This window comes from Natator depressus, chromosome 12, assembly GCF_965152275.1.
Source record: "Natator depressus isolate rNatDep1 chromosome 12, rNatDep2.hap1, whole genome shotgun sequence".
Lineage (NCBI taxonomy): Eukaryota > Metazoa > Chordata > Testudines > Cheloniidae > Natator > Natator depressus.
The window spans coordinates 2,257,365-2,270,449 of NC_134245.1; the positions used below are offsets into that span (position 1 = coordinate 2,257,365).

The window sequence follows — 13,085 nt, forward strand, 5'->3', positions numbered from 1 at the left end:
TCCCCCCACCTTCCCAAGGGAATACAACCCTCCCCAGCTCCCTGTCCTTCAGCAGCAGGCCCTTCCTTGGGCCTGGCTCGGCAGCACACTGCTGTCACTCTGGCTCTGCCTTTCAGCCAGGACTCACCTCTCATGGTGCCTCCAGTCCTACACCCCACCCCTCTACCTTATGTGTGGTCGGCGCCTGGCACTGTAGCCCTGCGTTGCCTCTCCCCAGGCTGCCTCCAGATCTTCAGGCCCATGCCTGCTCCTGGTCTGGGTCTTTGCTCCCCAGATGTCGTCTTTGCTGCCCAGAGGGCCACGTCTGCTATGGGTCCCTGGGGCCTGTTAAACATCTCTTATGCAAAACAGCCTCTGCTGACATGCCGGGATGCAAATGAGGCCCTCCTATGCCCCGGGGGTAGACATGGGGACAATTTGTTGTGGATGGACCACCTGGGTATGGAATATTCTGGAGGGCATGAGATGGAGATGGGAGTGCAGCCCCTAGTTGCTGACCGTTCTGGATGGGAGTAGGGGCTTCCTCACGTAGACTGTTCTGGGGTGCCACCTGGGCACCGAAAGTCCTGGGAAGGGTGAGGGGGGTGGAGGGCATGGCAACGCAGCATGTCTGATATGGAACGGGCCTCGGTGGGATGTGGAGAGACAGTGGCGGGTGTGTTACGTTATGGATGGATGTGGGAAAGAACCAGTGAGTATCAGAGAACATTTGGAATGAGGAGACAACATAGATCATTATGGATGCGGTGGGATGAGGCATGGAACGTGGGGGATGGGGCACGGAATGTGGGGGGGTGGCGTGGGGGTGGGGGATGGGATGGGGCAGGTCACATGGGGGATCGGCAGGTGGGGCATGGCACGTGGGGGATTGAGGGGGGGGTCCTTCGTCTGTTTTACAGAAATTTTTTGTGCATTCCAGACCTGAGGGACTGGGTACCTGGGAGGGTTGAGATCTCTGGAGAGGTCTGTGTCCTGGTGTCGCGGGAGCCTGACTCCAAGCTCCCCATGCACACCCATGCCTTGCTTGTGGGGATGAAAGGCAAGGGTCCAGTGACTGAGGGTATCATAGAATCATAGAATATCAGGATTGGAAGGGACCTCAGGAGGTCATCTAGTCCAACCCCCTGCTCAAAGCAGGACCAATCCCCAATTTTTGCCCCAAATCCCTAAATGGCCCCCTCAAGGATTGAACTCACAACCCTGGGTTTAGCAGGCCAATGCTCAAACCACTGAGCTATCCCTCTCCCGAATAGGTAGGGGCAGTGCCAGGCTCTGGAGAACTGCCCCTCAGAAAATGGGGTTTGTGTGGGGAGGGAGGATGTGGTGGCTGGAGGAAGCAGGCACTCCCAATCCCATTACACCCTCAGTTCCTTGGTGCCTGTGTCACAATGCCCGTCCCATGATGAGGTGACTGCTTGTCCCCTGCTCCTCCATTTGCAGCCCAGGAGCTTTCCCAGAATCCTTTGCAGCAGTTGCCCAAGAGCTTTCTAGGCACTCCTTGGCCTGTCTCCCCCGTGGGGTCCGTCCCTCGGCGAGGGGCTGGCCAGGGAGTGCATCGGCTTGCTCCAGCCTGGCTTGTCAAACTGGCCTGAGGCTTAGGGTGACCAGACAGCAAGTGTGAAAAATCGGGATGGGGTGGGGGGGTAATAGGCACCTATATAAGAGAGAGAGCCCCAAATATTGGGACTGTCCCTATAAAATTGGGACATCTGGTCTCCTTACTGAGGCTGGAGCGGGCGCGGGCCCTACCCTGGAGAGGGAGACGGTCTGCAGATGACTAGGCTGTACACGTGGAGGGGGCAGACAGGGACAGGCAGTGCTCAGAGGTTTGTGACTTGAGCCTGAGCAGCCCAAGCCTTTCACGTTCCAAAAAACACAGCGGGGAGGTCTGTGGATGCCCCAGCTAGAGCCGAGGGGAGGGAAGGGGTGCATGGATGTGTTTGCTTGCAGTATATTATTCAGCCACTAGTGTCAGGGGTGTGTGGTTGGTTGTGGTACGTGTATTCAGACACTAGATGTGTGCATGTGCGTATGTTGTTTAGACACTGGTGTGTGTTAGCTTGCCGTACGTTATTCCGGCACTGGGGTTTGTCTTTGTGGCCGCTATTCAGATACGGGGCGGGGGGTGCTAGCTTTCGCTATGTCGTTCAGCCACTAGAGGTCTCTGTGCCATCAGGCGCCCTGGCAACCAGGCCGGAGGCGGCTGGGCCGGGGCTGTGGGACGCCCATCCACTGGGGGCAGGCTGTTATCCCGCAGAGCGAGGGGGAGCCCCAGAGAGGACTGAGGCGAGAGGGCCCCCTCTCCTGCTCCCTCCAGCCTGTGACCTGCAGCGGCCACGGCCCCCCACCCTTCGCGTACCCCTCATTTGCTGAGGGGCCTGGTGGAGACACTCCCGTTGCTCCCTAGGCTCCTACCCTCCAGTGCCCTGGGGGGGGCAGAGGAAGAGCCCAGAGCCGGTGCCGGGGGGAGCAGGTGGCTTTGCTGTGCACCCCACGCCTGACACTGCCTGTCCGTCCCTTCCAGGAGGAGTGCGAGTTCTACCTGTCCGTCCATCAGTTCATCGTGTTGCCCTTGCAGAGGCAGAGGATGGAGGCGCTGAACTGGTAAGGCCCTCTGCTTGTGCGGCAGCTGCGAGCGCGCACTTCCCCCCTCGCTGAGTTTGCAGCTGAGGATGGGGGCCCCATGGGGATCCCACACCCCTAAGGCAAAGCCAAGAGATTGCAAACGGTGCATCAACTGGCCTGTGTGTTGCATGGCTGTGCACGGGGATGATGCCAGAAAGACCCCAGTATCACACCCTCCAACTTTTAATTTTATCACCCCCCACCCCTACCTCTAGGAGCGCGTGCGCACGCGCACACACACACACACACACACACACACACACACACACACGAAGCAGGGGGGTAGTGCAGCTCTCTGTGTACTGGGGTGAGAGCTGCAGGGGTGCACCAGCCATCTGCTTACAAGGGAAGAGGTTAGGCCTCTTGCTTGTGCTGAGGGATCAGGTTGTTTGCAGCATATCCAGCAGCTCTGATTGACTCTCTTCTTCCCCCGCCTGCAGGAGACAGGGAATGGGAAAGGGCAGCTGATAGCTGGGGATTTCCCTGGAGAGCAGGGTTTTTCCCTGCAGGCCTGTCACAGAGGCAGAAAACCACTTTCTGTGTGGGAACTGCATAGAGTTGGTGGGTCTGGGATCCCATCTGCCTCTTTACCCCTCAGAGGCCCTGTGGCAGCGCCCCTCACTCAGTCTCCATGTAGCTCACGGCATGGCCATTTCTTGCAAATTTCTGGTGGGTCATGGAATTGAGGCCCTGGCTGCAGATGCTGTGAAAAGCTTCACCCATCATATGCTTTTTGGAAAGCAAAATAAATATATGAGAAACTCTTCCCAGACAAGGCTCTGGCCGGATGGCAGGTTTGCCAAACTGCATGCTCAAACTCCTAGCTCTTCCAGGGATGATATTTTTGTGCCTTTGCTATGGTCTTGAAAGGAGTAACTATCATTCACCATTTTCACAGATAAGCTACGTGCTTACAGAAGATCACTTTAGGCAGAGCGGGGCATAGAGCCCAGGTCTCTAACAGAGCAGAGTTAAGTTTCAACCACTTTGCCACACAACCTTCCATAAGGAACTTCTCCAGTGAGATGCCTTTGTGACCCACACTAACACAGTACAGGGCTGGGTCACCCTTTAGCAAGTAGACCATGTGCAGAGGTCTGAGTCTACTACTACTTCCATGCTAAGAGATGGTCCTTCAGGTCAAGTGGGTGAGCCTCTTATTTTTACATCCAGCGATCCCAGGTCCATTCCTCACAGAGCACCTGAGCAGTGGCGCTGGGCTGGGGTCTCTCACCACAATCTTCTCGGAGGCTGGAAACAGAAACTTAGAATCCAAGGGCCAGGTTCTCAAAGTGTTTTTAGGCACCGAACATCCATTTATTTCAATGGGAGTTAGGCACCTAAATACCTTTTGGGGATCTCGGCCTGAATGCCTAGTGTCCCCTTGCAGTCCCTCAAATACTTGGAGTCAGACTTGGGTTGCGATCTTTTTAACTTCCTCTGCAGCATGAGAAGCGGAGATCATCTGGTCATATCTCACTTAATCAATCTCCTACCGCTGCCGGGGCCTCAGATATTGATTCACCTGGGTCCGTCCTGTTCTCTGCCTGTGGCCCCCAATAGTTTAGTCTCCTGATGACTGTAATATTTTGATGTAATTATGGTTGTTGGATTTACTGTGCAAGTGGCTGGGTGTGTTGGTGGCCTATGATAGAGAGGAGATGGGACTAGAAGATGGTCCCCTCTGGCTTTGAACTCCAGAACACTACGATTTGTGTACCCCGCTAGCAATATGTGATGGGCCGGTCCATAGCTTGTTAGCTCTTCAGGGCAGGCACTGTGTCTTACTCTGTGGCTGTACAGTGCCTAGCCCAACGGGGCTCTGATCTCAGTTGGGTTCTCTATTGCGAGCTCCCGCCCAAGAGGCTAAAACCGCCTCATTTGCTATTTGAGAGAGTTGGCCATAGGGTGGCGCGCTCGCACACAGTGGGGTGCACACAGAGGGCAGAATTCAGAAGACAGACTGAAAATCACAATTGAATCTTAAAACTCATGATTTTGGGGCTGATTTTATAGAATCATAGAAACAGGCTGGAAGGGACTTCAAGGGGATCACCTAGGCCAGCCCCCTGCCCTGAGGCAGGACCAAGCAAACCTAGTCCAACCTGTTCTTAAACCTCCAGCGACAGGGATTGCACAACCTCCCTTGGGCATATTGCAGAACTTAACTACCCTGAGAGTTAGAAAGTTTTTCTAATATCTAACCTACATCTCCCTGGCTGCAGATTAAGCCCATCACTTCACTGGGCATGGAGAGCAATTGATCACCATCCTCTTTATAACACTCCTTAACATCGTGAAGACTGTAATGAGGGCCTCACTCAGTCTTTTCTCCAGGCTAAAGGTGCCCAGTTGTTCTAACCTTTCCTCACAGGCCAGGTGTTCTAACCCTTTTTGGGGTGTCTGACTCATGGGTTTTGAACCTGCAGGGCTGGCCATTCTGCGCTCCCTGCAGAACCCCTTAGTACTTCTCTGGCCCAGCTGCTTGGGCACTGCAGAGGTTGAAGGCATGTAGTCAGTCACTGAGGCTTTCACTAGCCCCCTGTGTGATGGTTCTCTAAACCCCTATATGCCCCGTGTCCCTGTTTTTCCCTGGGGGCTCTCTGTAGCTCTAAACTGCTGTTCTCCCCCTGGCTTTAATCACATCACCCTTGGAGGAACTGCACTGATATGAGCCAGTCTGCCAGAGGGAGATACTGTGCAAGTTAGATGTGGTTGTCTTTATGACCATCCCATGTGTTCTAGCTCATCTGCTCTTTTGGGGAGGGGATGAGGGAAGGGGGAGATGAAGCCTTCAAGGAAATAGCGCTGCTTACTACAGCGAGGGCAGTGCCTTGTGTGGGCGTGTGGGGTAGGCTGCTGCACCGGTAATCAAGACTCTTTATTGTTCCAGTAATCAGGAGCCCTCGATCCTCCAGAAGATAAAGGAACTGTGGCAGTGAGTACATGGCCCAGTTATGGCGCCATTTTCCCGACTTGCCGAGATCTATGCTAGATCAGGGCATGGGTAGTGCTGACTAGTGAAAGGAGGTGCATGTTTACACAGCTTCCAGTGTGTGGGACTCCTGTGTCACAGGCTGTGATTGAGCTTGGCAGGAGTCACCAAAAAAAGCTGGTTTTCATGGCTGAGCGTGTTCGTAGTTGGGATGAAATGTTAAGGTGTGAGCCCTCGTGCTTCAGGGCGTGAGGAAACTTCCCCTACTGGCCATGTATTCCTCCTGAGTGAGCAGTGGCTCGGAGGGGTAGAGGGACCATTGCCTTGCTTGTGAATGGCTCCCTTAGGGCGCAGGAAGGCAGCTCCTGCTCTGCTGAGACCATGCCTTACAACTTCCACTGCTCACCTCCTGTTTGGGGTTTGTTGCTGAAGAGCAGCACGCTCCCTGCTTCATATCCCCGAGGAGGGAGCTGGGCTGAAACAATAGGGTTAGCTCCCCTGTGTCTCAGTGCAAGCATCGCACCCGGAGGTGTAGGGCTAGCGCATTCCTGGAAAGGCCCATCTCCTCAAAGAAGTGCAGTGCTTTGCTTGTAGCAAATTGGTATAGTGAGCCTGCCAGAGTGAAATTGCTCAGAGAGAGAGAGAGGCCAGGGGCTGGCTCTGATTCCCGCAGGGGCTCAGTCTTGGGGCACTCCCCCGGCTCTGGTTTCCCTGTTGGGCCAGGGGGCACTGCATGAGCTTTGTAAGGTTTTCTGTCATGTGCTGGCCAGGGAAGATGTCTGGAGCCTGACCCTGGGATCTGTATTGTTTGACTGTTGCAGGAGAGGCCTCACCCTGAAGACCATTTCCTCCTCAGGTACGGTGGGCATGGTGATCGGAGAGGCTGGGGGGTGCAGGGGGGGCGGTGTTGTTGACCTGTGTGAAATTAGTTGGTGGATCTCAGTTCTCAGTCCACCTTACACAGACCTCTGCCACAATGGCACTAACTGCCTGCCTCGTCGGCCATCCCAGCAAGGAGTTGGATGTGGTTTAAAGACTGACCTGTGCTCCGGAGCTGTCTGCTCTGGGCGGGGCTGAGGTGCGCTGATGCTGCCAGGGCTCTCAGTAGATAAACAGGACTGAGGGCTTTGGGGCTGTCAGTGCAGCTACTAAACTCACTGAAAACACGGAGCCCGGGATCCTTGCCCTCATCTGTGCTGCAGTCAGAGAACCACTCTGGAGCAAAGGGCTGTGAACCCAGTCAGGCCAGCGGGAGGCCCTTAGTCTTCACTAAGCGCAGGGAGTTCGGCCTGAGGATTTGGTTGCCGCATTTGGCCACGCTACACTGGTATCCAAAGGAGGTGTGTTTTTCCCTGAGGTCAGCCTGCTCTGCCCAGCCTTCCCTCTGGCCCTGGGTGGCTGCCTGTGGAACTCTCAGCAGCACAAAATGATCTTAAGAGTTTGGTTAATAAAGAGCCCAGATTCATATTAGCTCCCCCGGCCCAGAAGTGATGTCCTTGCTGGTGAAAGGGGCCTGATCAACAGCCCTGGCACTGGCCATCCTGTGTGCCTTCACAGAGCATGGGCAGTGCCCCCTTCTACCTCGCTCCTACACAGGAGTGCCATGTCACTGCACTGGTTATAACTCTGCTCCCGTTGGGCAGCCTCTGACTCGTCTGCATTCTAATGAATCAGCCCCTTGCCTCTCTGTGACAGGCAGCAAAGCGGCTGGCAGGAGGCCGTGGTGTGCTGTGGGCGCCTGTCCGTCAGGAACTGCACTGAGACACCCCCATCCTGGCTCTTAGCACCCCTGCTGTTCCAGTCCTGGGTCTTACTGGAGCCAAAACTAACACACAGCTGAGGGCTCGGAGCAGACCCCATCCAAACTCTTCTTGCCTTCCCCAGTGCCTTTGGGTTGCCCCCTTCTGCCCCAGAGCCGGCGGCATTTCGTGCTCCGTAATTCTTGAGCGGTACATCCTTTGCAAAGTGCTTTGGTGATCCTGTGTGATGGAAGGTGCTGTGGGAATGTAAGACAAGTTTGTTGCTAGGAGCAGAAAGGAAGTACTGAGAGCTGTTGGTACAAAATAGCTTCTCCAGGCTCTCTGTGTGTGTCACAACTAGGCTGTGGTCTCGCGGCCTCGGGCCTGTTGACGTGGGCGCGTCTGTCTCCCTATAGGGACCTCGGTGTCTCAGTTAATGATCGACATAGGGCAGAGACGGCTCAAGGTTTTGAAGCAGAATGTCGAGGATTGCCTGGATTTACTGGACCCAAGTGAGGTGCCAGCCATAGGGGAGAGGCTTCCTGTCACCAACTGGGAGGCAGAGCGCAAGAGAGAGGAGGTCAGTCCTGGCTGCCAGCCTGTCCTGGCTGTGCGTGTGTCCAACGATCTGGTTCGGGGCCAGGCGGGGTTGAGGGCCGATGGTGGGGCTCTTCTCGCAGAAGAAAGAGGTAAATCCTTCGACCTTGGGAGGGAAGGACCCAGTGCAGGAGAGGTTTCGAGTTGGAGGGAGCGAGGGTGGCTCTTGCTGTGGCATACAGGCTTTTGGCATTTCTTGGGATAGTGCTGCATTGCGTCGGGTTCCCAGAGCTCACGCGGGATGCTCAGACCTAAGAGCTAAAATCAGCTCTTCCGGGCTCACTCTCCTGGTCTGGGGAAGAGCTGCTGGTTTTCCCAGTGATGCTAGGAGCCCCAGGGATGGGTCAGTGTGCCGGGCTGCCTGGACTCCCTGTCCCTCTGTCTGTGGAGTGGAAGCTGGCTAACAATTCTCTTTTCAGCTGAGTAAGGACGTCTTTACAGTACCAGCCAACTTCCTGGTGATCAGCCCAGAGGAGAAGGAGGCGATTCATGATGCCTGCCTGGCAGGTCAGTGCCACAGCCGTACCTACAGGACACAGACTGTGCGTAACAGTCTGCTATGTCTGGGCTTGGGCTCTGCCTGAGCGCCTTGCAAACCTGATTTTGAGAGCTGCAGGCTCTCAGTCAGAGCTCCCTGCATGTTAGCAGGCTCCCCGCTGGCTGGGGCTCTCCAGGAGCGTGCCCAGGTCTCAGTGAGGCACCCTCTGCCTGACACTCTCTCCGCTCCCATCCCTCACGAGCTTTCTGCACCAAGAGCTTTCTGCACCAACTGGGTCTGCCTCTCAGGGGTGGCTCTGGAATGGGGGCAGGGCTCCCGAGCCGCATGGTTCAGTCAGGCCCTGCCTGCAGGGCTGCGCTCTCTGGGGAAGTTGGTCCACGTGGCGTGGGATGGCAACTGGCATTCCAGTCCCTGGCCTGGCCCTTCACAGATGCAGCTAGAATGAGATGCTGCCTCTCGCCAGGGGATTTGCGAACCCTGGAATCATCCCCAGTGGAGCTCTGCCCTGACAGGTTGCTGTGGTTCTGAGGGGGGGGCTTTAGGGTGCTCTCAGGGAATGAGCTGAGTCAGCGAGAGGCACCCAGAGTGTGACGGCAACCCCCCTTTTCCTGCAGGAGCTCCTCACACCGTTCCTGGGAGTAGCTGCCTTGACAAGGACCCGGATGACAGTAGCGTAGTGTCATGCCCCAATGGTGAGTAGAGGAGCCTGAGCCAGTGGCCACTGTTCCTTGCTGAGGCCTTTCGCCTGGCCTGCAGTTCTCCAATCTGTAGGGCTGCAGTCTAATTTCATTCTCGCTTTTGGCAGACCCTGGTGCGATGTCCCGAAGTTTGGACGTATCCCTGGATAATCCCTGGGACAAGCTTCAGTCAGTGTCCGTGACTCTGTCATCCTCCTTGGAAGGTGAGTGCACACATCTCCCTACAGCATCTCCTGTTGCCAGTGGAGAGCGTCTTTCCTTCTCTCTCTGTGTCTGTACACCCGGTATCTTACACCTTCTGGAGATACAGGGTCAGACAGGAAGAATTGTGTGCTCACGTGCACACGCACGCAATTTATAAGCCTTGTTACCACCATCACACTTAAAATTGCACACTCACTTTTGCACACGCAGTTCTTAAAATGTGGCCCATGATGTGAGCACGTGCAGGGGATGAGGATGGTTTTCAGGAAGGTGCAGCCTGAATCTCTTTGATATATTCAGGTGCCTGTTTGTGTGTGTGATAGCGTTTGCCAGTCCACCCATCTGCATGCACCAAGGGTGATAGACTTTCTCTCCCCCCATAAATGGCTGATGCCCTTGCACAATATTGGTGGTACCTGTATCATGGTAGTGCCTAGAGACCACCGGAGATCAACACCCCATTGTGCTAGGCGCTGTACAGACACAGAGTAATAGACAGCCCCTGTCTTGAAGAGCTAACTCAACAAGACAGACACAGGCTGGGGGACGGAGGATAACGGGCAGAGTGAACAACGGGATCAGTGACAGAAGCTGTAGTAGTGCCACCACTTGGGTTTGTTTTAATGTTCTGGGAGGGGTTGTGCTGGGACAGGATCAGCTAAACGGAAAAACACCAGAACGGAGAGGGGATGTGGAATGAGTCAGGGCGGGGCAGCCTGTACAGCAGGGAGAGACTCTGTGAGGGAGGGTGTTGGTGCAAACAGCCAGTCAGCACGGAGGAGAAAATGCCTGATAGAACCTGGATAAGACACTTGAAGGACCCCTCCGGTAGCCAAGAGTTGCTGTAGCAGAACCAACGAGGAGTCCTTGTGGCACCTTAGAGACTAACACATTTATTTGGGCATAAGCTTTCATGGGTTAGAACCCACTTCATCAGATGCATGGAGTGGAAAAGACAGTAGCTGGTATATATACATACTACATGAAAAGATGGGAGTTGCCTTACCAAGTCGGGGGTCAGTCTAACGAGACAATTCAATTAACAGTAGAATACCAAGGGAGGAAAAATCACTTTTGTAGTGGTAATGAGGGTGGCCAATTTCAAACAGCTGACAAGAAGGTGTGAGTAACAGTAGGGGGAAATTTAGTTTTTATAATAACCCATCCACTCCCAGTCTTTATTCAGGCCTAACCTTCTCCTGCCAACTTTGCCATGATTGGCCCCTGTGGATAGTTCCCCTTTGGAATTATCCTTCCCCAGCTGCCTTCCCAGCCCCAGAGAGGTGGGACAGGCTCTGCCCATGCTGCTGTCTCCTGCCCTCGTCCACAGAGAAAGTTGTGTTTTGTTCTCTTTTGTCAGAGAAGTCCATTATCCAGCCCAGCCTGCCAAGCACACAAGAGGCCCAGCTGGCCAGCTCTGCAGAGGAGGCGGCCATCATGCAGCCTGACAGCAACACCCCAGATTTCTTGGAGCCTTCCAGCCAGAAGTCCCCTTGTACCTTATCCCAGGGTGAACCAGTGAAGACTGTATCTCCATCACTGCTGTCCTACAGCAGTACATGTGCCCCAGAGGTTGCCAGTCAAGGAACAGCTGCTGCCACATTCCAGAGGGCACCACACGTGGACAAAAACCATGATGCCAGCCATGACATCCTCTGCGGCCAGCCATCTGGGGCTTTCCAAACCAATCTGTGCCCTTTCTCTCCTGCTCTTCCTATTTTGGGCAGCAGAGCAGCACCCCCTGCAAATGGAGGGCAGGCTGATCGTGGTGGCCTGGCTTCCCTCCCAGATGTGGGGAACAGTGGTCTGACAAGCTCTGAAGGGGACACTGAGCTAGGGAGTGGAGCTGGGGGAAAAGATCTGTGCAGGAGCAGGCAGCACAGGGTGACTAAGAGAAAGCTGCTGGTGGATGACGATAAGGTCCATGGCCAGGTTTTGCCCAGCCCAGGCAAAACCCATCAGAGAGCACAGAGGAAACCTCCCCATGCGGATGTGCCCATGGGGGACAAGCGCTGCATGGACATGAACATAGTGGGCCAGAACCCAGGTATGGAGTTCGTGAGTGCTCAGAGAGCCAAGAAGAGCAGGCAGGAGCAGGCCGGGCCAGCTCAGGAGCCTGCACTGCCTGGGGACCCGGAGGGGCTGCCAGGAAGAGGGAATGAGACAGCTGCAGTCGGGAGCATGGCTGCATCCGGGCCAGGCCAGCTACAGGTAAAGATTCGGAGGCTCATTGTCACTTCTTAGTTTTGTCTTAGTGTCCCACAGTCTCCTGTCTCCCAGCCCCAAGGCCCTGCCTTGTAGCCACCAGCCTTCCAGCTGAGAAGAAAAGGGAAGGGCTCCCTCTGAGGCTGTCTGCCTCTCCCTTGCTGGGCCTGAGCTTTCTTCCCCTGCAACAGTCCTGCTCCAGGAGCAAGGGGTCTGTGTCAGCCCACGTCTGCCAGGGAACTGCCCTCTGCCAGGCATTCCCAAAGTAGCCATCGCTCCTGTGCCAGACAGCCATGTCCATGGTGGGGAGGTGGGAGAAGCCTGTTGTGACCATGTGGTTGGGGAAGGGGGCGGCAGAAGCCACATGCAGCAGGATTTGGAGGAGCTCGTCAGAGCGCAGGGCTGAGAGTACAGAGATCACACTCCAGCACTTGCTACGAGTCACCTCCTGGGCTCCCAGATGGAGACGGGGTCCTAAACAACCAAGGAAATCCTCCAGCTCTCTAAGTAACTAACCCAGTAACGTGTGAAAGAGGCCCTGCCATGCTGCACATGCTGAAGTAGGCTCAATCTTACAGCACAAGGCCCCCTCCTTGGAGGGGATCAGTCATTGTTTCAGGGGACCTCTCCTTAAGGTTGGTGTCTGTTTCGGGAGGCTTTCACTCCAGGGCTGCGCCAAGCACTCAGGGTAACTCAGATTTCCAAGAGAATCCCCTGCTCCTGCATGCTGGCTTATCCAGAACTCTTTCTTTCCCTGGGGACATCTAGTGTCATGGTTCCACTGGGTAAATGTGCATGAAACCAGCTCCTGAGCCAGGAGAGCTGGTGGGGAAGAAAGCTATGCCTGAAGCTCTGCATGGGCTGGGGATATTTTTCAGCTGTGTTGTTTAACATAGATTGAACCAAATTGTCTTCCTTCCCTCCAGAAGTATGTGAAAACAACCCCGTTTCAATACACCTACAAGGCACCAACGCCAGATCTCTGTGCCCGAGTGAACTCCACCAGGTCAGTGCGGTGCGTGGGTCTCCCAGACGGGGCACACCCCAGCTAAGTGGGCTTCTCAAATTCCCTTTGCATCTCATAAGCTGCTCTGCATCCTGTCCAAAGCAGCTGGCACGGCTCCAGAGACCCTATTGCCGGTACAGCTGAGGAGAGAGCTGCGCCGGTCCCCCTTAAATTTCACTGCCATCCACCAGCTCCCTCTGACAACAGCTTGGGCCGCAGTGCCATGCTGCTGTCGGGGAGCTGCACTTGCATAGCCCCTACAAACCCAACCTGTGGGTCTCTGGCCATGCAGCGACCGTCACTGCTGTGAGCTGGGTCCCCACTGCTTCACTAGGCGGTGGGCTCTCAAACCAAGCCAGTGTGGGTCACACTGTAATACAGAGATTGACTCATGGCCCTCTCCCCTCCCAGTTGCGGTTATCAAACATGTGGGTGGTAAGTATGGCAGTTCTCGCCTGTGGGGCGTAGAACTGGAGCGCTAACCCATGTTCCCTCTCTGAGAACACTAATCACACTTGATTTGTCTCTTCATTACACAGCTTAATTCCTCCCACCTGCAGTGTTCCCCTGCCCACTG

At 55.2% G+C, this 13,085-nt stretch overlaps 1 protein-coding gene across 3 annotated transcripts in view; it reads left to right on the forward strand.

Moving 5' to 3' along the window:
• ACD (ACD shelterin complex subunit and telomerase recruitment factor) overlaps nucleotides 1–13,085 on the forward strand; it is a 42,966-nt gene that overhangs the window by 28,571 nt on the left and 1,310 nt on the right. For 2 of the 3 annotated variants that reach the window (XM_074968326.1, XM_074968328.1), the window contains 9 exons: nucleotides 2,525–2,604; nucleotides 5,519–5,563; nucleotides 6,382–6,416; nucleotides 7,716–7,879; nucleotides 8,316–8,403; nucleotides 9,010–9,087; nucleotides 9,201–9,296; nucleotides 10,658–11,508; nucleotides 12,429–12,508. In XM_074968326.1, the coding sequence (XP_074824427.1) occupies nucleotides 2,525–2,604; nucleotides 5,519–5,563; nucleotides 6,382–6,416; nucleotides 7,716–7,879; nucleotides 8,316–8,403; nucleotides 9,010–9,087; nucleotides 9,201–9,296; nucleotides 10,658–11,508; nucleotides 12,429–12,508 (1,517 nt within the window). The remainder of the gene's footprint in view (nucleotides 1–2,524; nucleotides 2,605–5,518; nucleotides 5,564–6,381; nucleotides 6,417–7,715; nucleotides 7,880–8,315; nucleotides 8,404–9,009; nucleotides 9,088–9,200; nucleotides 9,297–10,657; nucleotides 11,509–12,428; nucleotides 12,509–13,085) is intronic. The other variant, XM_074968327.1, reaches the window with a different exon arrangement.